Genomic DNA, 26296 nt, shown 5'->3' on the forward strand with positions numbered 1-26296 from the left:
GGAAAAATGCCAAAGTCTTGAAATTTGGTACAACTATACTTTGGGCAAGTATCTAACAATACAACTTTGACATTTTTAGATTACATAAAAAAAAATCACACTTTTATTAATAGTCAAAGTATGGATTTTTGAAAAATGAGGAAAAGCGCTAACGTGTTTTTTTTAAATATGAAATATTTTTTTATACTGCATATGTGTACATATCTTTGATATTCAACTTGTTATGAGTTAATACCAAATACTAGATGTAGTATGAGAAGGAAAAATATCACAACATTTGTTCTGATTCGTCAAAAGTCTTGAAATTGGGTACAACCATACTTTGGGTAAATATTTAACTGTACAACTTTGACATTTTTAAATCACATTTTAATAGTCAAAAGTGTGGTTTTTGGAAAATTAGGATAAAATAAGTTTTTTAAATGTTTTCCATTTGACATATGTTATTTTTGCACTGCATATGTGGGCATATATTTGATATTCAACTTGTTATGACTTCATAAATACTATATACTTGATTGGGCTCCTTGTAGTTTCTGAGATACAGACATTTACTTATCATATCTAGTATTTGGGCAAATGGGAATACTGTTTATTCCTAAAATATATAATAAAAAAAACAGCAGCCCCATCGTGTGCCCTAAAACTAGATATAGTATGATAACATAAACTCCCTTTTCAGCCAAACGGGCACAAATGGGTTAATAAACTGTCCTGGTTTATCATCCAAACCCGTTTCCTTGTTGGTAATAATGTGCCCATGTATTCCAAATCACAATGGTAATTATTGTGCCAGATTAGTTTTTTATTAAAGCACCTGAATAAAACATGAAGCCCAGAATTAAACAACACAGCACATTTCATTCCCTTAAAATCCAACAGAGTGGAGGAGTTCGCTGTAATCCCCCTCCGACTGTAAGAAGAAATAAGAGAAAAGAAAAATCTACTCTGCTGCAATCTGAATGGAAGATGTTGTGCGAGATCTATTAAAAATGGCCTTGATTTACCCCAGTCGTGCTCTTCCTCGCCACCCACACACACACACACACTCGACTCAGAGCGGTATCTGATTTGCTTTTCAGGCAATTCTACAAAAGGCTGAAAAGGAAAAGCTGAAAAGAGGAGAAGGGGTTGCCAGTGCACCGTAAGTGGATTAAACGCAACTCTGGGAAGCTAACATCAGAGAGTGTGTGAGAAATGAATGAATGAAGGGGGTGACCTAGTGGCGGGAGAGCGGCTCATAACCGAAAAAAGGTCACGAGTTTGATGCCCGTAACAGCTGCGAGGCAAGATAATGAGACGCCGCGTTCTCCTTCGTTTCAAGACGACTATGTGAAAATGTAATATGCTAATGAGAAACGTGACTGACTAATTGCCTGGGAGAAAAGCGAAAATGAGTGCAAGTGACAGCGAGTTTATGTTCATCAAAGCAAAAGGATTTTTTTTTTTTTCTCTTCCCCCTGGCACGAAGCGGTGATGTTTGCTACTTAATGCCACCCTCGGCATCACATGGAAGCCGCCTCGGTTGATGTGCAGCTGTTTGCGAGCTGCCTCATTTGTTTCCTGACATCCATTTACCTCGAGATAAAGGAAAAACAGCGGGAAAATGATGGGTCCCCTGAATAAGTAATGAACGTGCTGTCACTCTAAAACAAAAAAAAAGTGTATTCAGAGGCCGTTGACTATCGGCCATTGATTGGAATTGACAGCCGCGGCGTACAATGTGAGGTTTTTCAGGATGCTTGGACAGCCCATAGATACATGCAGCCCTTTGTGAACGCTCACAATCTGACATCGGAGCCAATAAAGCGGAGGAACAATGGGAAATGTTTGAGGTTTGAATGGGAATCAGCGTGTTTCCTCTCTCCTTCCTTTATTGCTTTACCTTGCCCCTCTAGGTTCGCTCGCCGCAGAAGTGTGCGAGTCTCGACTCCGGGCCCAATAACAGTAGCGAGGGGGAAATATCAGGAGTATTCAATTAGAGCGCTCCGCAGCTCTCTGTAGCTGACGTGTGGAAATTGTAATTTCCCCGACATGATTGATGGCGGTAATACAGGACGTCGTGTGAGTGCAGACGATGCGAGACTGTTGTGGGAATAACACCGCCCTCTGGTTACGGCGCTCGGTGCTGACTGGCTGAAAACGCCTGGAACAAAAAACACACCTGCGTGTGTGCGCGCCAGGAGCGGTGCAGAGTGGCATGTAATGGAGGGAAGTTCGATCAGACAGGGGGAAGGAGGGAGGGAGGGGGGGGGGTTTCGCCCAGAGATACGCCGTTAAAAAAAAAATAAGAGTTGATTTAGCAAACGGCTCGCTGTTGGAGCTCTGCGCTTTCTGTTTTGATGATGTGATGTTTTCATCAAGCGGCCAGCGGGCAGGTATTTAATCACAGCTGTCAGACGGAGCATCAGAGGTCTACCTGCTCAGTTGTAATGAGCTGAAATGAAGAACTGATCCCTGGTCAGCACTTCGGCGCTATGAGCGTGTGGGCGGAGAAACACCCATGTCACACTGGGCTTGATGGGATGACCTCTACTCCACATGAACAGAGTGCGGTTGCATAAAATTAGGGATGTGCCGGTATAAAATTTTCATGCTACGATCATCGTGTTAAAAAGGTCATAATTCCCCCTTTAATATCTATTTTATATTGCTGTGAAAATATCTTCAAACATCTGGATTTATTCAAGTTTCTCACCAAAAACTACATTTTGCATCACGATAGCGTTATAATCTACCATCGTCCAATACTCATTTTTACCGAGCAGAGCTTGAATGCATCATAATGTACGAATTATAATATAATAAGTGTCTGATTAAGTTAGTGGTTTCAAGGGTTTTTAAGGTTGTTCCTTCACGGCTTATTTTGGACTTGCAGTTGTTAAAAATTGCAGCTTTATGTTTGCTTATCTCACGCTGAAGAACTTCCACACCTATGACACGTTATAGTTATGTGACGTTACTGACTGTGCCGATTTGTGTCGACGTAAAACCATTACGTGGAGGCAAAAATCGAATATATGAGACTGTCGAAAACTGTCCTGCTGATTGGTGGTTCGTCTCTAGCTGTTAGTTTAGAAAGCGCTTGATTTATGCAGCAGTTTTCTATGAGCGGAGCATTTTAAAAAGGTCAATATCGCAGTCCATCATGTTCATTTAATTGTGGGAAGCCAAAACCGTGATTAATATTTGATTATAGTGCAGCCCTAGCCACTAGCACCATCCGCCCGTCTGCACACTGGTGAGGAAGAATGTAATGTTTGCGTCTTTGTCACATAAAATGCTGAACGTTACAACTCGGCATCCATAAAAAAAGCCGCCGAGCACTCCAGCAGGTCAACGAGGTAATGTTAGTATAGCAAGTCACGGCCAGAGTATCTCGAGCTAGACAGGCTAGCAGCCCGGTTCGCTGGTCCTGCTGTGGCTGCTCTGCAAAAACTGTAGAATATTTCACCATAGTAAAATAGCAAAACTTGCATACCAGCACATCCCTCATGTGAATACACTCAGAGATCGTTACCTGAGGTGCTGCCGAAGGCTCAGGGCTATGGCAAGGGAAGGACTCTTCACACACCGCCAGGCTCCGCACGAGCTTTAGCCTGGTGTTGGACTAAGGGATGGGGGGGAGGGGGGTGCAGGTAGGTAGGTAGGTGGGCACAGTTAAAACCATGCACACACACACACATACTGTACAACTGCATCAATATCATCACAGTGACAAGCCAAAGTGAAACAGAAGCAGCCAGCGAGCACGATCGATTCTTGCAGGCAAAATCGTACAAGTTTCAATATTTCACAGTTTAGCTGACAAATCTTTTCCCTCAAGTGACCGAGCTTCTCGCTGCAAATCTTCTCAGATAACTTGATCAACTTTAATAAAAAAAATGGCATTTTCACATAAACCCAAGCCTTCGTGTTTTTCCATCAACAGCAATGCAGCAAGCACACAAAAATGTCCATTTCAAACTGGCATAAGTCACACCTCCGCTATCATTCATGTAATGGCATCTCAACAATATCGACTCATTTTAAAGGAGCAATGTGTGCGATGACAACTTGCTTGACGGGAAACAACTTCCAAGCACACAATCCAAAGTGCACATTACACATGGTTGGAGCATCCTTGCACAACATGCACGTCGAGCGTACCGTACCTTAGAGTACTTCACAGGCTGTCCATATGTAGGTAGGGGAGGGAGGGAGGGAGGGAGGAAGGAAGGAGGGGAGGGAGGAGGGGGTGCAGGGAGAGGAAGAAAAATCAAACAAACCACACAAGTTTGGTTTTTTCGGGGAAACAGGATTGGTACTTTAAGAAAGTGGAGAAGTTTGAATTAAATATGACTGGCCTACATTCTGTGCATGCGTTGCGCTACTTGCTCTGCAAAACAAGTCATACGGAGATGGCAGGAAAAAGACAAAATAACCTCCTGTAATGCAGGTGTTTCTACATGTGTTCCTTAAATGAAAAATGTAAGAGCACAAAAAGAAATTCTAAATCTCAAATCTCAAGGATGTATTAATTTAAGGCTGGCACACACTGATGCCGGGTACACACTGCACAAGAATCAAGACGATTTTGGGCCTGATCCCTCCTGACGATGGTCAGCAAAGCCACGATTGTTTAGTGGTGTTAACGCGTTATTGTTTTAACACCACTAATTTCTTAAACGCATTAACGCAATCAATCTTTAGGAGGTTGTATCGGGCGCATTTTTAAAGCTAGATACTGGCATCATATGAAACTAAAGACCCTAATGAATCCATTGGTACCAACCATGTCATAGTATCTTGTCAGGAAGGAGGTTAAATAACGCTCCAAACTTACGCTATATTTTGGCAAGGAAAAACTGGCATGGTCATTTTCAAAGGGGTCCCTTGACCTCTTGATATGTGAATGAAAATGGGTTCTATGGGTACCCACGAGTCTCCCCTTTACAGACATGCCCACTTTATATGGACAATATTTGTCATTGTTTTGTGTTGTTAATTGATTTCCAATAAGACGTCCGCTCCCATGTTGATAAGAGTCTTAAATACTTGTTTAATCTCCCTTTAAGGTTCATTTGGAACAGATGAATGTGCGATTAATTTGCAATTAATTCTGATCAAATATTTTAATCGATTGACAGCCCTACTTTTAACATACCTCACACCACAGGAATATCTGGAAAGATAATCTTTAGAACTATCAAAAAATCGTGGCTTTGCTGACGATTGTCGGGAAATATCGGCTTGATTCTGTTGTAGTGTGTATCTGGCGTTAGCAGAGCATATGCTACTAAAGCGGCCCCTTCCTCACACACACAGACACCGCAGAAAAACAAAAGCCAGACATGTGGCTGCGAGCGATTCGGGTCAGCTTTATGCGTCGCTCCCGGCTCCATTTAGCTGTCATGTGAATCAGACCCCGGCGCTGGAGGTGAGGCGCAGGAAGCAGAAGAAGAAGAGAGACTGGCCGCCCAACAGTGTGTGAGACAGCTCGGTGCCGCTGTGCTTCACGCGCCGGTGGCTGTGTGTGTGTATAAACAGACGGTCTCTCAGTAGCATAGAAGAGGAAGAGGAGGGGAAGGGGGGGGTGAGACCTGGCAGCAGCCATTTCTGGCAAAATTGTAACAGAGCCTCTGCTTCCTAACATGCGTTCACACACACACACACACACACACACACACACACACACACACACACACACCTGTCCTCTGAAATCAAAAGGACAACCCCTCCCCTCCCTCATTGAGCTTGAGGGCCAAATAACACCTATGAAAAATTGAAATGGGCCACTGTTCGCCCATCTCCGACGCCTGTGACCTGAGCGCCCCTTTCTATATCAGGTAGATGTGGATGGAGGAGGGGGGGGGGAGAGGGCTGGGACTGTGAGCGCACCGCTACACCGGCTAATTGAGCGGCGTGGGGGCCGGTGGGGAATGAACAATGCCGGCAGGAGATAAAGGAATGGGAAAAAGGGGGGAGAGGGAAAGGGCTGAAGTCAGCAGAAGTAGGACGGCCACCAGCCACCTGTCCTGCCGCAGAGGACGGAGCCGGAGAGCTGGAGGCAGATGGTGGCAAAGTCACCCAGTCTCCCACCCCTCCTTCCTCTGTCGGAATGCTTTTCCACGCTACACCTCCCCCGTCTCTTACCCCACTTCCCTTCCTCCTCCGTTTCTCCCACAATGAACATTTCAGCCGTTTAACCGATGCCCTTACACGGAACGACAGAATTAGCTTCACCTCCTCCGCTGCTGAAAAATTACGAGCAAGAAAGGTCAGTGCCGTCAGCATATCTTGGCATATCCCGCGTGACCACGGAATAATTAGGGTGAGTTTTTGGAAAAAGTGGGTAGAAGGAGTAGCTAGATACATCCTACATTTGGAGAGGTCACCAAGAAAAACATTAGAGGAGGCATGCAAAGTCAATTTAAGGTGAGATGTGGAAGGAGAAGGACAGAGTTTTGCCTTAGATGGAGGAAAAGAGCGACTTGGTTGCTTTAAAGAGGACCTATTATGCTTATTTTCAGGTGAATACTTGTATTTTGGGTTTCTACTAGAACATGTTTTCATGCTTTAATGTTCAAAAACACTTTATTTTTCGCAATTGTGTTACTTGGTGACATCACTACATTACGGAAGAGAAGGCGGGACTTCAAGCGAGGCATTTCAGGCAGTTCAGGAGGAATGTTTCTCTGGTGGTGGGCAAAATACTGAACTCGATGCTTCAAAACCGCAGTCCACAAACCAATGGGTGACGTCACAGTGACTACTTCTTATATACAGTCTTTGTACCAATCGCATGTCTCCCAGTCTTTATGCTAAACTAATCGGCTGCCAGCTTGGTTTTTAGCATACAGGCATGAGAGTGGTATCAATCTTGTCATCTAACTGATAAGACTATTTCCTAAAATGTCAAACTATTCCTCTCAAAGATATCATCAGCTAAACTGTAGTAGTGTCATAAAATCAGCAGACTGACTCGATATCTATCAAACATTTGCTAACTTTAGCCCCCATAATCTACTTGTCATACCAGACCAAGTAAAGCTGTAGCAGCAAAACCCCCGAGTGTATTGAACTGAGCAATGGTGCGTTATATTGCTTATGAAGTCAACTTTCCAAGAGGATGATTGTGTTATTTCGTCTTTTAAAAGTAGCGTAGTCTAACTTTAAGTTTCTTTTTGCTCCTTTTAGTTGCTGCAACTTCCATCTTTATCGCTTCCATCTTTCCTCTGCTTTCCCTCATGGTCTCTCACCTTCCTCCTCTCCTTGATCCTTCATTCCTACAACCTCTCACCCACACTCTCGCCCCTGCAGCTCCCCCATGCTGGTGTCATTCTGCTCCTCGGGGTAACATCGACACAGGAAGTCGGTAGATAAGCCAGGATTTGAGCTCCAGATTATCTGCCTGCCTGACTCCCTCGCTCTGCTTTCCCCTCCGACCACGAGGCCAGATTGGCCTGAATCCTATTTTTAGGCTGAAGCCAAAGACACAATCCTTTTCCTTTCCTGGATTTCCTTGACCGCACTCAAGAAGACGTCATTTTGTGAGCACAAATTTTACTTTTAAAGCCAAATTAACAAGTGCAAATTGTCCACGGTCCCAAAGCATGCGCGTTGCAATGACAGAGAGCTAATTAATTAGCAGTTTATTTGAAAGTGATCTCAGCTGCTGCCCTGAATCCCCAGTTAGCTTTAATGTCTCCCATGGAGGATACACGAGATTCGCTAGTTTCCACGAGCAAACGATCGTTTCCACTCAGTTTCTGCAGCGATCGACCTCGGTGCCGTGGCAAGTCGAGCCCCACATTATTATTTCTGTCCGTGCAGATGATACTTTTCAGGAATAATTTGTCTTGCCGAAGCAGCTCGGGAAAAATCATCTTGAATGCCGCAGGTGACAGGAGATCCCCAGGGCAGCTGGCGTTTGACGTTGACTGCTACTGAATTTTCATGGAGACGAGTGTGGAAGAAAAGTGAAAATCACTCGGGGTCCGCTCAGGCTGCTGACACCTCTAACCTCCCTGAACAGCCGACTAATGTGACGGGTTGAGGAAACGTTGAAAAAAAAAAGACCTTTTGTGACAAAAAGTCAATCATTCAGTCTCTACAATACCGGTCAGTATATGAAAGGAGTATTTCTTTACCTGTGCGTCCCTCTTATTGTTGCCGCCGTGTTCATCTCTGCTGCTCTGGCTCTGGTCGGCGACCTCAGAGTTGCCGGCGTTGTTGTCTTTTGGAGATGGCACCGTGTCGGCCGCTTCGGAAACCTTCATCGTTTCAGTGTCGACTGTATCGGACATTCTCATTGCAAAGTCTTACTGGGAGATGCTGGCGAATACAGAGAACCTGGAAGAGACGGAAATGTCCATGAGGGACGGTTTTGCCTTTGAGAAATTACAAGAAAGAATCACGACAAAAAAGTTGACTTGGTTGCAAGTTAGGGTGAGGCTGCACAGATTGAAGTTCTCCATTATTATATTGTCCTTTATTGAAGTTGTAAAGCCTCGAAATAACAGGAACATACACATAACATATACCTCATAAGTCATGTTTCCATTCAATTGTGAAGCAAATTTGAATTGTACTTTTGATAAGAAGTTGACGCCATAGGCTACGCATGGCTGTAATCCGCCAACAAACAAAGTAGAAGAAGAAGTAGAGATTGCGAACCGGAAACAAAACAAGTCAGCTTGGCCGATCTAACCATCTACGAGAGAAAAATAGATAGAGGTCTTCAGGAAATTAGGGCTGTCAATCGATTAAAATATCTATTTACAATTAATTGCATGATTATCCATTGTTAATCCCCATTAACCTCAAATTAATTGCACATTTTTTTCTGTTCAAAATGTACCTTAAATGGAGATTTGTCAACATGGGAGTGGACAAATATGCGGCTTTATGCAAATGTGTGTATATATTTATTATTGGAAAATCAATTAGCAACACAAAACAATGACAGATATTGTCCAGAAACCCTCACAGGTACTGCATTTAGCATAAAAATATGCTCAAATCATAACATGGCAAACTGCAGCCCAACAGGCAACAAATGAACGAAATAACTAAATAAAAAGAAGAGCTTAAAAAAACAAAATTAACACCAATATCAGCCTCAAAAATCCTGTTTGTTTTAATAATTTATTGCATGAATTCTAGTACCTAAAATACTCATTTATTAGCAGTTTTATACTTCAAAATTTGGCCAAAATGATTGTACATACCAACACAGTAATACACTTTTTCACTCGTTCGAGCATATTTATTATTTCAGAAATACAACAACGTAACAGCTAAATCATTTTGTAAATTCAGAATTAAAACATTCATTGCTTAAGCAAGCTTTCTGATAATATACAGTAAAGATCTGGGGTGTGTCCAACGGTTGTGGAGGCCGCCGCTCATTATTCTTCTCTACACTGTGTAAGAAAAACAGTTTATCATCATTATGAATACATGTGGAAAAAATGCAATAATCAATAAGTACAATAACACAGGTCTACATTAATAAATAATAGACTCATTTAAATATATAGTGGGTGTATTACAAAGTCTCATAAAAGTAAAAATAGCCAATAAATGTTACATGAAGAAAGCTATTTATCTATAAAGTAATAAATAAAACTTACTTGTTCACACTGCATCATTAAATCAGTGCTCTTCCTCCGTGGTGCGCTCCATATTGTTGTTCGACGACTGTTTAGTAATGTTTTATTCTGAAAATACTGCAGCAGTAATAAGTAAATGATTGGCCACAAGCATGTGTACAGATTCTCCGTGGGAAATTAGCATCTGGAGCCGAACAAATGTTTTCATGGCACACATTTAGAGTTGTTAGAAACACAGGTGTAACTAATGACATTACCGATGGCTCCTTATCTAAATGGGATTCAGCCGTTTATTAATGTCATTAGTTACATCTGTGTTCGACAACTCAAACTCAATGTACGCTGGGAGAACGGTCTATGAAGTAGCAGGCAGGAGGAGGAGGAGGATCGGGGCGTTTTGTGTCATCGACACAGTCGGTGATCATCAGTCACTCCCGTGTCTGTGCTGTCTCACGGCTCGGCAGCTGTTCGGCTACAGACAATGGACGGGATCGGGCGAGACACAGCGGGGAGGACAGTTTGGTCCTGTGAGATCCAACAGCTTCAGGTAAAAGAGTATGTCTCCACTTTGGGCTCAAGAAAATAATAAACCTTTGACATGGATGTTAGAAGGAGGCGTGCAGGGTCAAGGGTCCATTGCACCAAACTGACCCCAACCTTTTTTGGAGCACCACTAATTGGAAAATTTGGTGAACATAACTAAAGTTGTTGCGGTCATCTCACATTTCCTCCAACATAAAGCCGATACTGAACCTTTATCAAACGTTAAAGCTCTCATCCTGCTGATTTCAACACGGAAGGTGATTTTACAGTATGATGTGTTCAGGCTCTATTGAGTAAAAATGGATAAATTATAATGTTTTCATGGTGAGTTCAAATGTAATCTTGTAAAATGTAGTTTTTGGTGTGAAACTTAAATAAATCCAGTTAACTTCATAACAAAAACCAGTAAGTAAAAAGGTAATAAAGGAGTGGATGTTTCACTGGTATTGGTATCAACTACTAAATTCCCTGGTTCAAACATTGTGCATAAAACATGAAGACTTTTTTGGTTAATTTGGCAGCGTAAACCCCCATAATTTTCAAAATAAAAGAACTCTACATTATTGCCAATATTGGAGCGTTAGTTGCTTTGCACCTATGGTCCGTTGCATGAAATAACTGTGTAATGCTGTGACCTCCCTATGTTGAAGTCACGGTGCGAGTTCATCCCGCTGATGTGCCCTAATTATGCAGTCTGGCCCCATGCAGTGAAACACACACAGAAGGGAGGGCAGACATCTGGTACATGAGAGCTATGATTAATAGGTTAATTAGAAACGGGCTCATCAAATTCACTTTGCACATCAAAACTGGATCCGCACATGACAGCACCTACTCCTCTGCTTGAGTGTGTGTACGTGACCGGCGGCGTGTGTGTGTTCGCCAATCAGCGGGGGCCTCTCAACCTATTTGCCCGCCAGTGATCAGAGCCATTTTCCTATCTGATCGCCGAGCGGCAAAGCGGGCTGGCCGAGACTTGATTGTTTATCTCCGTCCCAAAAGAGCTGAGACAGCGAGCACTTTTAAAAAAAAAAAAAAAAAAAAAAAAAAAGGCGGCATCCAATTCCTCCATGTCAGAGTAATTGACTTCTAGTGAGGTCCGCTGCTCTCCTGAGCTCTCCTGCCAGGCAAATGTAGCGCTAACCCAATGGCGTGCGAGGCTAGGAGGTTAGCTATAATGCAGCTGGGCGCCGGAGAGTCAGATGTTGAATTTCAATGACCTGTCAGAGGGTTTGACAAAAGCAACGCCGGCTGCTGCTTTACATTATTTTTACATTCTGAAGGAAAACAGCTTAATACTCCAGAGTGCCGCGCATGCCTCTGAATATTTAGTGTCTGTTGCTGACATTTTGATGAGTGGAGTCTCTTGAGTCGCTCTGTTGAAGATTTGCAATATTGGACGGATATTTTTCAAGAGCCGGGCTTGTGACGGATCGCTGTTTTGTCCCTCACCGAATCATTCATTCTTCCAAACACATTTCATCATGGGACCGGAGTGCGTTGGACTGAATTTGGCTTCAGACTTTGATGCATTTGAATTCCGCCGTCTCGTCTCTCTCACGGCTGAGGTAATTGCACTCTGAGCCTGTTTAGCATCCCTGATGTTTCGCCTGCATAAGTAATATAGATCATCATTTCATCCTTAGTGTTGCATTAAGGAAACGTCTGGGAATTTAAGGGAGTGGCAAATTGGTCTCCTGACTGGATATTTTTCTTAAGGCTCCCTTAATATTGTAATGTCATATTATGGATTATTCACTCAATGTAATGATAGCTATTTGCTTTAATGCTGCAGTGCCGTAGCCGGAGGGAAACTTCTGACTCGAGACACAACCAATCAAGAGCATTGCAGAATACATGTTTTGCTTCATCTGAATGAATTTTTGTTTTCTTACTCGTCAGTCGGTACCAACACATCCCATTAGGTTTAGAGAATAACATAAATGTTACCTGTAGAAAACTGAGATTCCGTGAAACAATTGTGCTGGGCTTGACGTTGCACTACTGCACAGCTATAAGCTAAAAGGGCTGAAAGTGCTTTTGAGGTATAATATTGGGGCGTAACAAGAGCATCATGTCAGAATAACAGGATTGCATGATGTTTATTCTTAAAGGAACAGTGTGTAACATTTCGGGGGAGTGGAAATGGAATATAATATCCATAACTATGTTTTCTCTAGTGTATAATCACCTGAAACTAAGAATCATTGTGTTTTCGTTATCTTAGAATGAGTCCTTCATCTCTACATAGGTAGCCGGTCCTCTTCAGAGTCCACCATGCTTCTACAGTAACCCAGAACGGACAAACCAAACACTGGCTCTAAAGATAGCCTTCCACGTTTTTACGTTACCTGAAGGCCACCGTAGTTCTCCGCCACACTTGTGAAACTGCGGTAACGTGAGCCACAGAGTGCAAAACGGGGTACCGCGAGGCGAACGGCGCCACCACAGTTTTGCATTCTCCGGCTCACGTTACCGCAGTCTTGGAAAGGGAGGAGTAAGCGGAGGGGTACTCAGTCGGTTGCAATCTGCAACCACACCGTTAGATCCCGCCAAATCCTACACACTGCACCTTTAATGCTTCAATGGAAGTGATAACTGGTGAATAAATGTGTTTTAAATGTGAAGCTTTAGAGGAAATTAATGTTGAGCTGTATATTTTTAACACAAATACATATTTGACATCACATATTTGGTAAAAGAATCAATATCTTTATAGGACTTTATTCTTGAATTGCAATTATTGTAATGGTGAGAAGGCAAATATCTATTTCTAGATGTATAAATATGTGATATTGTAGTTTCCATATCTTACTCTGAGCATGTCAGAGGCTGGGCTGTTGGTGTTGTGTAATAAGTGAGGAGCTCTTTTAATTACGTCATCTTCTTCTGCACTGGTTTAATAGCACCACCAGCTGTTTGTCTCGACGAACCTACTTCCAATATTCACATTTTCAGTTAAAGTTTGCCCTAAATCTGGATTGAAACTTGACTTTTATGACTTTAACATTCCCAGAAGCATGCATCATATTCCCTGACTGACCAGAAACAGAAACAAAGAGGAGACGTACTTGTTGCGTAGCCAGTGGTGGTTGTGGCGAAGGAGGATGTGGCTGGTGAAGTCGATGAGGCTGAGCCTACCGATGCCATTGGAGACTTCTTTGCCCATGTCTGCTTCAGCTGCTCTGAACGGCAACCGGGGCCTCCGACACCCTCATGACCCCTGCTGACCTGCAACCGAGAGAGGCACGGGGTTAGCGCTGTGGTGCTAGAGGTGAGAGAGGTCAGGGGTCGCTGACACGGAGGTCGCGTGGACTGACAGCAGCCGGGACGTCAGCAACTCTGAAATATCTGTGAGTCGGAGCAGAAAAAGTAAAAAGCGTGGCGGATGTGTATTCCGGGGGCCTGTGCGTGCCGATACGCCATAAATAATTGATGAGCCCGGAGATGGGAGTGCGGCGGAGGCAACAGGAGTAGGCACCCCTGCCAACCTCGTAAAAACCAGGCATTAGGAATTCAGAGAGCAGCGGGGGGAAGATAGCATTTCTCAGCTGAAAATCCTATGCCATTTGGTGGCACATAAATTTCAGATCGTCTAGTGTACAATCTCTATTTTCCAGCAAATTCCTTTCTAGCTGAACTAGATGGTGATACTGGTTGGGCAGGGCAGGCATCTGAAAACGCCAACAACAACTAAATATTGTCATAATATTGGAGAAAAGTCTAAATCAGTATTTTACTGCACACTATTCTGTTGAATGGCTGCATTAATTAGCCACGTTCCTCCTCTACGTGGTGAAAAAGTGACATTATAACTCAACTTTATTGGGTTGCAGTTGGTCGGAGCTGCCAAATTAGGATGCTAAACATTAGAGAGGCAACTAACAAATGTTTTCATTATCCATTAATCTGCCAATTCCTTAGTCCATTATACCATTATTCATTTGGTCTATAAAATGTCAGAAAATAGTGAAAAGTGTGCATCATAATTTAATAACGCCCAAGGTGACATCTCGGGGGTGTAAAAAATATTCTTGCCAATACGCAGCCCTAGTTTACAATGGAACCAATGTTTGGCATTTTTGACATTGATTATCAATTTTATGTCCAACGGCTAATCTAGAGCTGCAACGATTAATCCATTAGTTGTCAACTATTAAATTACTCGCCAACTATTTTGACAACCGATTAACCGGTTTGAGTATATCTTTAAGAAAAAAAACAGTCAAAATTCTCTGATTCCAGCTTCTTAAATGTGAATATCTTCTGGTTTCTTTACTCCTCTATGACAGTAAACTGAATATCTTTGAGTTGTGGACAAAACGAGACATTTGAGGACGTCATCTTGGGCTTTGATACATTTTTCACCATTTTATAGACCAAACAACTAATCGATTAATGGAGAAAATTATTAATCAACAGTGAAAATAACCGTCACATGCAGCCCTACCAATAATCAATTATTTGTTCCAGTTCTACATCACGTTACTTGACGCTGTACACTCCCTCATAGCAACATATATAACTGATCCTTGTCTCCCTGCGTTCCTCCCGGCCTCTCCCTCCTCCCCTAATCCCCGTCTCAGTGAGCGGGCGAGGTTCCACGCTGACTCCTGGCACCCAGCGGTGCCAAGGCCTGGCTGCTGCTCCCAACATGGTCTGGGTGAGACCCCCCACCCCCAACCCCCAGAGCCAGCCAAAAAGGTCAAGTGGAATCCCTGTGCTCACTTTATATAAATCTTCCTCCTCATGACAGCAGCCAGGGTGGCAGACTGAGATGATGACGGGTGGGAGCGACGTGGAACAGTCGCCATTTGGTGCATTGTTCAAACAGCCCGAGCGTGAATACTTCAGACTCCTCAACTCCTTAACATGAATGCTGTTTGACGTTTTAGCAAATTTGTGACTAAAATGTCCCCTTCAGGCTGTAGCGTCTCTGCCTGGCACTGGCAGACGGACGAGTGTGAGGCCCGAAGCGGATCCATCCATCAATGTTGATGTCACTTATATAATTACTTACATCTGGAGAGTACACAGCCCAGTACATGCAGCTTGTAGCCAGTCATTTATTAGTTTGTTGGTCATCTAGATTAGTGGTTCCCAACCCTGGGGTCCGGGCCCCCTCTATGTATAACTAAAAAAAATAACAACACACTTACTGGATGATTTATACAGAAGGTAATTTAAAAAGATATTTTTGTGCTACTTAATAAGCCACATTCTGTTTAAAGCCGGTATTTGTGCACAGTTGCAGATAAAAATCCGGCTACACTAATATTATTAGTTTTATACTATTTGTAGAATTAGATTCTAGTGGTGGCTGCGAAGGATTGTTGCATAACTCAGAGCATTGAAAAGTCGAAAAGTCAAACTTTACTGAAAAGAGATTTCCAAAATTCACGTTTTTAATTGATGAAATCTTCTGCTTCAGTCCATATTTGTTGGTGTTTAGCCTTTCAAAAACAACATTTTCACTGAATCACTTTATTCAAATTGGAGGATTTTGTTTGAGGAGTTGTAATTTTTTTTTTAGATACAAGTACGGGAGACTTCATCATTTCCAAAATTCACAACATGTTTTTGTCCACGAAATATTCTGCTTCAATCCATATTTGTTGGCGTTTAGCCTTTCAAAACCAACATTTTCACTGCGGTCAAAAAACAGTTTGCTCTCCCGCTTGCCGCACACAAAGAGAGGCACGCACTGACGAGTTATATTCATTTAAGAAAGTTGATTTTTTTTTTCTTTTTTTTTTCAACTAACTAATTTAATACGCTGAATCGCTTTATTCAAATTGGAGAGGATTTTGTTTTAGGATTTGTAATTTTTTTAGGGTGATGACGTCAGAAAATATGGGTGGTCGGGGCTCAGCTTTTCTTAGATACCATCATATCATTTCTAAAATTCAAAACGTGTTTTTATCCGACGAAATACTCTGCTTCAAATCCATATTTGTTGGCGTTTAGCCTTTCAAAAAACACCATTTTCAATGCGATGAATCACTTTATTCAAATTAAGGATATTGTTCGAGGATTTGAATTTTTTTTAGGGTGCTAACGTCAGAAAATATGGGTTGTGGGGGCTCAGCTTTTTCTTAGATACAAGTAGGGGGGGGCATCATCATTTCTAAAATGTTTTTATCGAACGAAATATTCCGTTTCAATACATATTTGTTGGCAGTTAGCCTTTCAAAAACAACATTTTCAATGCAATGAATCACCTTATTCAAATTAAGGATTTTGTTCGAGGATTTGTAATATTTTTTAGGGTGATGACGTCAGCTTTTCTTAGATACAAATAGGGGGGGCTTCAAAGAAAATAGGTTGGGACCTATCTCTTTTTCCTCTCGTTCCGACATTCCCATCTCTACCCTCTTCTTTTTTGCCTCCTATCTCTTTCTAAATGCACCTTTTACATGCTGATTCTGGTGTAACAGAACTACCATTTCACTGCTGTGGTGTCTCTAGAAGTTGCCCTTCTTGCTCGCAAAAGTGGTGCCAATTCAAGCTGCTGCATATAGAAGACGAGCCAGCTAAAATGTGGAACACTGCTCTGTAATTCAGTGCTGGTCCTGCAGCGATATCACGCACACATGCACACACGCAGAGTGTAAAAGTTGCTCTGGCGGACAGCGGTGTGGCTGGAGTCGTGGCCATGGGGCGCTCCAGGTTTTATGACGGGAGCTGCTGAGCGGAGCTTCAGGACTTCACACTGAGCCGGTGTGGTGTCTTATGAATGCTAATGTCGCAAACAATGCACAGGAAAAAAGAGGTTTTGACAGACAAGGAAACATCACCGCTCTGATTGGTGCTCAGCAGCTTCTTAGGACTCACACACACACACACACACACACAGACAGCAGTGAACTTGTACTCCGCCCGCCTAGTGCGTCCTCCAGTATTGTGCTGTAGCTGACAGGGAGTGGTTCATTTAGTATTACAGTCGCCGCAGAGCGCGGCAAACCTTAAAGAGGCTCCCTCGGGCGTCGTTCAGGGTCACGCCGCCCCCTTCACCGATGCATCACAATAAGAACACAAATACATGCATTAAAATGCTCAATTAGACGGATTGCAATGCAGGAAAATCAAATGATTTCTCCATAAATCATCAAGAGTAACAGCAGAATTGGTGCAACAAGCGCACACGTTCTTCCACTCACCGCACAAATTCTTGAAATGAATTCTCAAACAAACCCACAGCGGGGTCATGAGGGTTGCCGTCAACTGAGCCGAGTTAATCATACACTGGGCTCTTAGCGGACTGCTCTCACGGACAATTACGCTCGATGGCGAGCTAATGAGAAATTTTTCAATCACTGTGAGGCGCATAAGAGCCTACTGGTGATGGCACGCACACACACACACTCCAGTATTTTCTTTCTCTCCTGTCTCTTGCTGACCTTTCCCTCCCACACCTGCGTGGATCTGGGCTCTTGTCCGGGGCTAAAACCAGCTCAACTGGGGAGGTGAAGGACCCTCAATCCCTCCCTCAATCTCCTCCATCCCCTCTGGCGCTATCCTCGACGGAGAACGAGGAGGTGAGTCAAACCACGGGGCGGGAAAAAGAACACGAAGAAAACATGATTTTTTTAAGCGCCTGAGCAACAAAAAAAAAAGAAGTGGCAGCGTCGTTCCTGCGTGCAGCTGCAGATTGAAAAAATATTCATGCTTTATTGCGGCTGATGAGCTTTAGCAAGTGTCACATAAAAAAAGGACAACGGTAGGAGCGATGCCAAACAGCTGGGATATTGTCTGCAGAAGATGTAGAATACTAAACAGAGCTGAAACAAAAGCTCAAACACAAAAGGTAATACCACGTCTGACAGCTTTGTGTCACCTGCTCACCATTTCTGAGGGGAAAAAAATACCAGTTATGCTTGGCTGAGATCTAAAAACGGACTCACAGCAAGTGCAGCCACAAACATTATCACGACAATGAATTGACTTCCAAACACGGCAACGGATTGGAGAGGAAATTCAGCAGGACATGCACCATGCCTGCCTGATAAAATCAGACATCAAATAAACAGTTAATTAGCTTACTAATGCTGGCGCGCACTCGTGGCGCCGCAATAAAATTGATTTCGCCGTTTTTTTGCTAAGCCGAGTAACTAATCTCCCATTTTCTAGCCATTTCTGCTAATTGCAAAAGCGAGGGAAAGCACTGACAGGGGAGCTGTATAATTGGACCAGAAAACGATTAGTGCAAAGCTTATGAAATTATATCACTTTCATACACTGCCTGCCTCGATTTTGGGGGGCGACTGAGGCGGTGTCAGTTTAAGGAACTGCCTGTAATAGACTGAATTAACTGGGGAAAAAAATACACAACATAAACAGGCACAAATGAGGCTCTAATTGCGCTCAGCCTCCAGGTCGCGTAAGGCGGTGGGAGCGCCGGAGCAGAGGCGCAGCCAGCCAGCATTAATAAATTAAATCCACAGCAGAGCATAGGTAGGTAATCCATTACCTATCCCACAGGAGGGCTACCAGGGAATATCAATCTAGGCAATTAGGAGGAGAAACAATAAACACAGAAAAACATGCAAGTCTAGCAGTTTAAATCTATAGAGCCTTTATGAGAGGAACTAAAAAAAAAAGTCTGCCAGACTCATTAAAAGTCCATTTGCAGGCAACACCTGCAGAACAAACAAGGGAGAGATGATGGAGAACAATGCAGAGCGGAGCCTCTTATTGGCTGATCTCTGCTAATTATCCTCGTAATGAAAAGCAGAGAGGAGATTTGGAAAAGCTCGGCGCTGTCGCACTTAGTTTACCAAGCCGAAGACACTTGCTACCATGCGATGATAAAAGAAAAGCTGATGCAGAGAGATTTTTGTTTTGAAATTAAAACCCAAAGAAAATGCAGAAAGAAATATGAAAAAGCAGAAATAGCATGCGAGTTGGCTCGAAGCTGCAGGACCTACCTGCCCGGCAGCTCTGCCCTCCATCCTTTCCGCTACGCAACCGCTTAGCTTCCATCGCACAGGAGGCACAATTTTTTGCCGGAGAGGAGGCTGGAGTCGCCTCCCAGCTCGCTCCTCGGCAGCTGCCTCCTGCTCGCTCGCTCGACTGAGTGAGAGTGGAGGACGGCGGAGCGGGGAGTGTAAAAGGGAAGAGGGTGAGGGAGAGTGGGTGTCACAAAGAGAGAGAGAGAGAGAGAGCGAGAGAGAGGGAGGGAGGGGAGGGTGCTGCGTGAGCACAAGTCTACCTGCCACAACCCATCAAGCCAGCCAGCCTTGGAGACAGCGCCAAATCAACAGCTGGCCCCTGTGTGATGTCAGAGCCTCGGCAGCCAGTCACGGCGGGCCGGCGCTACGACTGAACCAAAGTCGCCGGCTAAATGGGGCTCTTCATTAGCTACTCTGCTTTAGGATGGAGGCGGGGGGAAGGAGGAGGAAAAGGGCAGCCAGGGACATGGGATAGATGGAAGGAGATGGAGAGGAGGAAACAGGGAGGGTGGGCGGTAAAGAGGAGCAGAGAAAAAGGAGAAGAAGGAGGAGGACGGGCAGCCAGCTAGGTGCTCAACGACCAGGTGGAGAGTCGATGGGGAGGCGCTGGCCGCTGCGAGGCCGAGCTGTTCGCTGGGCTACCTTCCCGTTAAAAGCTGGCACCCTGCTTTTCACACAAGAAAGATAATCCCACAGACTCAGAGATAGAGACGCCACCTGAAACACCGCTGAGTAAAATACTGCAATAAAATCAGATCTTGGTGGAAAACAATACTGCATCAGGACAAACAAACCGCACCCCTAGCCTCGTCCATTTCATCTAAATAGATGATTTAATAGGGGGAAAAGGGATCAGCATGTGTCCTCTCCGCACACACGACGTGATAATTGAGCTCTGAAAATATTCATCATCGAGTGACTGACAGGCTGTCAAAGACACAAGCAGGGTCCTGCGCGCAGTCTAGACCGCCATAATGTGATTGTTTTCGTCCTTTCAGTCACTCGCAGACTTTTAACAGCAAACACAGTGGGCGGAAAAAGTTCCTGCTGTCACTTAGCAACCGACACCGGGCTGCGACAGCACCGATCCGATCCGATCTCATAATTGTGCCATTCGTTATGCCCGGGTCTCTGAAGGATTGTGCTTCCCCTTAATCTCGTGAAAAGGTCACCGATTGAACAAACAATTTATGGATAGGCGGATGAATTATTTAATGGACCAAATATTATAGGAAAGAGACATTTCCACCACCACCACCGCCACCTTGGAAGGGCGATGAATTATTTAGTCACCACCTTTTTGGTGAGAGCTATTACGCAGCAACCTCAACCTCGATATCTGATAATGTCATTGAATGTGCACCTGCGTAATGAATGGTCAACAGAGCAGCGGCGGCGGGTGAAACTGTTATGGCAAACAATTATTTTAAGCCCTGGAGGGGAGCATTTGTGCAATAATGTAGTGTACTTTTCTGAATAAAATCATAACTTTATGTGAAAAAAGTCGTAATATTACGAGAAAAAGTCATATCTTTACGAGAAAAAAAGTTGTAATATGAGAAAAAAGTCGAAATATTACGAGAGAAAAAGTCGCAATATTACGAGAAAAAAGTCGTAATATTACGAGAATAAAATCATAACTTTACGAGAAAAAAGTCGTAATATTACGGGAAAAAAGTCGTAATATTACGAGAAAAAAGTCATACATTTTACAAGAGAAAATGTTGTAATGTTACGAGAAAAAAGTCGTAATATTACGAGAAAACGGTCGTAATATTACGAGAAAAAAGTAATATCTTTACGAGAAAAAAGTAATATCTTTACGAGAAAAAAGTCGTAATATTACGAGAAAAAAGTCATAACTTTACGAGAAAAAAAGTTGTAATATTACAAGAAAAACGTAATAACTTTACGAGAAAAAAGTAATAACTTTACGAGAAAAAACGTCGTAATATTACTAGAATAAAAGTCATAACTTTAAGAGAAAAAAAGAAAACACGTAAAATTACTACCACTATATATACTAATATTATGACTTAATTCTCATAATATTACAACTTTTTTTCTCGTAAACCTATGACTGTATTCTCTAAATCTCAGATTTATTTATTTTCCCTCATTGCGGCCCTAATACTCCGTCGTACCGTCGCACCATAGACGGAAAGAGACACCCCCCCCCCCCCCTCACCACCACCACCGCCACCTTGGAAGGGCGATGAATTATTTAGTCACCACCTTTTTGGTGAAAGCTATTACGCAGCATCCTCAACCTCGATATCTGATAATGTCATCGAATGTGCACCTGCGTAATGAATGGTCAACAGAGCAGTTATGGTTGTGCAATAATGTAGTGTACTTTTCTGTTATTTATCTGCAATATGACTCCATAACCTGATTGAGAGCTTCTAAATCAGCACACACGATGACTAATTATGGTCATAAATCCCCATACACACAACACACAATACATGATGTACATATCGGTGAAGATTAACACATCATCTCCGCTCTCTGAAAAACAGCAGCCGGAGGGACTGAGCCTCCACAGCATCATCCACTCTCCACCTCCACCCACCAGGCTCCGCTGGTACCTTAATGAAAACGAAACCATCATGATGCTCAGCAGCCTCACTGGTGGCAACTTGTTCACTGCACATCTCTACCCAGCCTATGAGGCGATGATTATCTGGGCTAGTGCATAAGAATTATGGTGGGTATGGGTTACTTATTACACAACATGAGTTATTAGATGCATGATTTATGACCTTTAACAAGCATAAATCTGACAACAGTAATGGAGCTGCACTAAACGACTGTATGTCAATGTTAAGAGCTATACTACTGTATAAAAAGGCTTAAATCTTAGCAAAAACCATTAGAATCTCTGAAAATGCTTGATTATGCACCAAAGTACACTGCATAATTCATCATTTTAATACATATTTACAATTAAGTACTATGCACTTATTAGAAGACTGGTACATTTTACTTGTCACTCCAAATATAACCACATTTACCCTTATTTGGTAAAGCACTTTGTATGTGCGCAATGTCATTTATTAATACGTGGGATTGATTAATTAGTGTTTCCATGCAACCATCGACAGAGAAAATATGTCATTGTCAATCATGCATCTGCACACAAAAAGATTCATATCATAGCATAGCATATTATAGCATTTGATTAATCATTTAGAGCACTTAAATGCTATTTTTTGCTCGCTTTTCCGCCCCGCACCACCAGACTCCATTCAAAATTTGGCTATTTTAATGTTTTCGTGGTGTAAGCAAACCCCGTTTAACTTGTGACTTTTCAATTTGATAAATCATACATATAACTATAATTCGGCTGATAAAACATGTACATAAGCAGCGCAATAATTCAATTAAAGCGTATTGAAAAGGCACAAACTGGTCGTTGCCGCATATTAACGTTGGAGAAGCAGCAGTCAAACCAGGCCTTAAAGTTATTTAATTAAGCTGTATTATTAAATTAATGCTGTTTGGTTAATCGGGATGAGAGCCGAATTTAAGTATAGAATCTTACGATTTAAAAACTGTGTTTAATTTCCGTGTGTGTGCTTTTGCCGACGAGCAAGGCAGCATTAGGAGTCAGGTCGTGTCGGTGCTAAGCTAGGCTGAAAACGGCCAAACACCGGCGCTGTCACGCACCAACAAGAGAGATGTTTACTGCTAAACTAGCTTCGTGTTACATGATTACAACATGTTTTATCAAGGTAACCGGTTGGATATAATATACTGCATATATCTAATGTTTGGCTTACCGCTTTTTGGTTTGCACACAGCCGTAGTCTCTACCGAGAGGTGATAGTGTTTGTGGCGGAGTGAAGGAGAGACGGAGGAGGCGAGCAGCCTGGAGAGAGCAGAGTGCGTCAGATACTCACGTTAGGCACGTAGACCGTAGGGGTGTTACGTAAATACGTCACGTCTTGGATTTATTTTTAAATGTTTATTTTATTTATTTTTTAAATAAGTAAATGTTCTACGGAGTATTAGGGCCACATTGAGGGAAACAAAATCTGAGATTACCAGAAAAAAGTCGTAACTTTACGAGAGAAAAAGTTGTAATATTACGAGGAAAAAGTCGTAACTTTACGAGATAAAAGTCGTAATATTACTAGAATAAAGTCATAACTTAACAAAAAATATCGTAATATCACGAGAATAAAGTCATAACTTTACTGGAAAAAAGTCGTAATATTACAAGAAAAAAAGTCGTGATATTACGAGAATAAAGTTGTAACTTTACGAGAAAATGTTTTAATATTACGAGAAAAAAGTAGTAACTTTACGTGAAAAAAGTCGTAATATTACGAGCAAAAAGTAATAACTTTACGAGACAAAAAGTCATAATATTATGAGAATAAAGTCGTAATATTACTAGAATAAAGTCATAACTTTACGTGAAAAAAATCGTAATATCACAAGAAAAAAGTCCATCTTTACGAGAAAAAAGTCGTAATATTATGAGAAAAAAAGTTGTAATATTACTAGAATAAAGTCATAACTTTAAGAGAAAAAAGAAAATAACACGTAAAAAATTACTACTACTATATATATACTAATATTATGACTTTATTCTCATAATATTACAACTTTTTTCTCGTAAACCTATGACCTTTATTATCCTAATATTATGACTTTATTCTCGTACCATAGACCTACAACAATGATAAATAAAAATGAATATGTAAACAGAAAACAGTTACTAATTTCCATTTTTAAAAGGTCCACAGGGAGCCACTGGAGCAGCAGGTTGCTGACCCCTGCTTTAGTTGTAAGTTCATCAAGTGACCGGAAGCTGCATTGATAACTGCGGATGTGGATGTAAACCTTAAATTTGCCGGGAAACTTTGCAGTGTTTCAGTTCAGCCTGTTGTCTCATAAGCAGGTAGGCAAAACCACGCATTCACTAACACACTTAACGTGTTATTTAGCTTTGTTAGCACAACACTTTTACTGTATGCTTATATGAGTGCTGCTCTTGAGTCACGGTGTCAAAGCAACGCTGTCTGAGGCAGAGCGGCTCTGCTCAGAGGAGCTAACGTAGCTAGCATGTAGCTAGAACACGTGACGTTTGTTTACTTCCGGTTTGTGTTGCTGGCTCTAGCTTTCTTTAAACTCAATACATACAACTTTAATTAACATTAAGTTATAACTTAGCTAGCTAACTGCCTTAGGAAGCTTTAACTTGATGCATTTAGGTGGTTTTGGTGGAAAATAACATACATTTAATTTGTGTGCTTTTATTTCTATAGGCAAGTTTGTTTACTTCCGGTTTGTGTTGCTCCATGCTGCATCCTGACCACTTATTATAACTCCAAATTTGTTCTTTGCATACTTAATTGTGCATTAAGTGGTGGGTCCTAACCTGGCAACATGTTCTTTAATTCCTCTAATTCATTCATTCATTAATAATTGTTGTTATTACAGATTAATATATAATAATTATTATAAATGATCCCAAAGATGATAGGTCCTCTAATTAATATATTGCTTATAAAGTAAAGTTTAAACTCAATACATAACATTTTAGCTAAAATGAAGTTATAGCTTAGCTTTTATACTTTATTTCAAAAGTTCAATACAGTGGTTACATAAAACACGTTCAGATTTTCATTACCAAAAAATTCCAAATATATTCTACAGTATTACATTTTTTTAAAAATAAAACATTTTAAGCCATATAATTTTATGTACATAATATTTTGCTAAATATTAATCATATTAATTATGTAAATTTCATCTGCCGATAAACTGGAGATGTTAAAAGTGAGTAATATCTATCTAATATAATAATTTAGCTAGATAACTGCAAGATACTGCCTTACCTTGAAGCATTTAGGTGGTTTTGGTTGGTAATTAACTATCAAAGTTAATTTGTGGTTGTTGTTATTACAGATTATTATAATATTATTATTATAAATTATCCAAAAAGTGATTATTTTTTATATAATAAGCACCGCTTGCTCTCTGACTTCTATCTGGACAACACTGTCCTTATGGGATACTGTTTTAGACACATGATTTTGTGTTTTTTTTGTTGGTGTACACTCACCAATAAGTGTAATTACATGTGGAGGCAGTCAGAAAGGTCTTCCTGGACTGACCAGGACAGCGTCAGGTGAGGCAACACAGAAAAGATGCTGTTGTAACTGGAGGGAGCTGAGACAGGCAACTTTTACCATCTCATGTAAAATTCAGGCTTTCTTTGTCCACTAGACTGCGTCATGCAGCTTCTAATAATGGCCTTCCTGTCAGTGCTCGTGGGCAGCAGAGGGAAGCTTCTTATCATTATTATAAAACGTGTTTAAATCAGCTATCAATTTATTTTATGTTTTTCTTTTTTTATCTCCAGCCTAAAATCAGAGACGGCTGACTGAGCAAGGGCCGAGAAACTGATGAGGACTGGCGAATGGAAATGGATGATAATGGCCTACAGACCTCTCGCTGTGATACAAGATGGTCACAGCAACTGTCAGGCCTTCCTCACAAGCTCCTGCAGCGCCTCATGCCTTTCCAAAGGGAGGGGGTGGAGTTCGCTCTATCCAGGAATGGACGGTAAGCAGTCTATTGCGTCACAGCTTTATTGTTTGTAAGTCAATTAGGGTAGTTTCTCATTTTTTTTAAAGGGATAGTTCAAGTGTTTTGAAGTGAGGTTGTATGAGGAACTTATCCATAGTCAGTGTATTACCTACAGTAGATGACGGTCGGCACGCCCCCAGTGCCAGGAGTACGGGAGCAAAGCAATGTACTGCTGTGGTGTTGTGTTGGATACTGTTTCCCCATCGATATACGCTTCCCTCTACCTAAACCTGAACCATTATCCCTGAAGGCCCAGACACACCAACCCGACATCAGAGAGCTAGCGCCGATGAAGGCCGCCTGTTACGTCGTCTCACGTCGCCTTTGTTTTGGCCGACAAGTTGCACTCGAACACACCGCAAAAACTATAGCCGACGGCCAACTACTACGTACGTTCTGCACCTGCGTGAGAGGAAACAACTCTCCACACCAGCAGGCAGCGGTAATCTGTATTCATCATTCAACAAAGGAAACGGGAAGACCGAGGACGGCGGATATACAAGCCGTTGTTATGATACGGCACCAAAAAGTTTTCAATGGAGTCTGGTGGCTTTGGCGAGAGCATAGATAGCAGCTTCTGTTCCCCGTTCTTTGCTCCCG

General features: G+C 42.1%; 2 protein-coding genes across 5 annotated transcripts in view; one reads left to right on the forward strand and one right to left on the reverse strand.

Annotated features, from left to right (window-relative positions):
• The window catches only part of LOC141762586 (R3H domain-containing protein 1-like), a 46674-nt gene extending 23666 nt beyond the window's left edge, over positions 1-23008 (reverse strand). The window contains exons 1-5 of one of the 2 annotated variants that reach the window (XM_074626491.1): positions 19067-19249; positions 13211-13370; positions 8133-8334; positions 4155-4172; positions 3521-3610 (exon numbers count right to left, since the gene is read on the reverse strand). In XM_074626491.1, the coding sequence (XP_074482592.1) occupies positions 3521-3610; positions 4155-4172; positions 8133-8294 (270 nt within the window). In that variant the 5' untranslated portion in view covers positions 8295-8334; positions 13211-13370; positions 19067-19249. Of the gene's footprint in view, positions 1-3520; positions 3611-4154; positions 4173-8132; positions 8335-13210; positions 13371-19066; positions 19250-22875 lie in introns of those variants that run through there. The other variant, XM_074626492.1, reaches the window with a different exon arrangement.
• Positions 23009-23886: 878 nt separating this feature from the next.
• zranb3 (zinc finger, RAN-binding domain containing 3) overlaps positions 23887-26296 on the forward strand; it is a 102606-nt gene continuing 100196 nt past the window's right edge. For all 3 annotated transcript variants that reach the window (XM_074626495.1, XM_074626494.1, XM_074626496.1), the window contains exons 1-2: positions 23887-24002; positions 25470-25672. In XM_074626495.1, coding sequence (XP_074482596.1) covers positions 25527-25672 — 146 coding nt within the window. In that variant the 5' untranslated portion in view covers positions 23887-24002; positions 25470-25526. The remainder of the gene's footprint in view (positions 24003-25469; positions 25673-26296) is intronic.

Source organism: Sebastes fasciatus, chromosome 24, assembly GCF_043250625.1.
Source record: "Sebastes fasciatus isolate fSebFas1 chromosome 24, fSebFas1.pri, whole genome shotgun sequence".
In the NCBI taxonomy this organism is placed as follows: Eukaryota; Metazoa; Chordata; class Actinopteri; order Perciformes; family Sebastidae; genus Sebastes; species Sebastes fasciatus.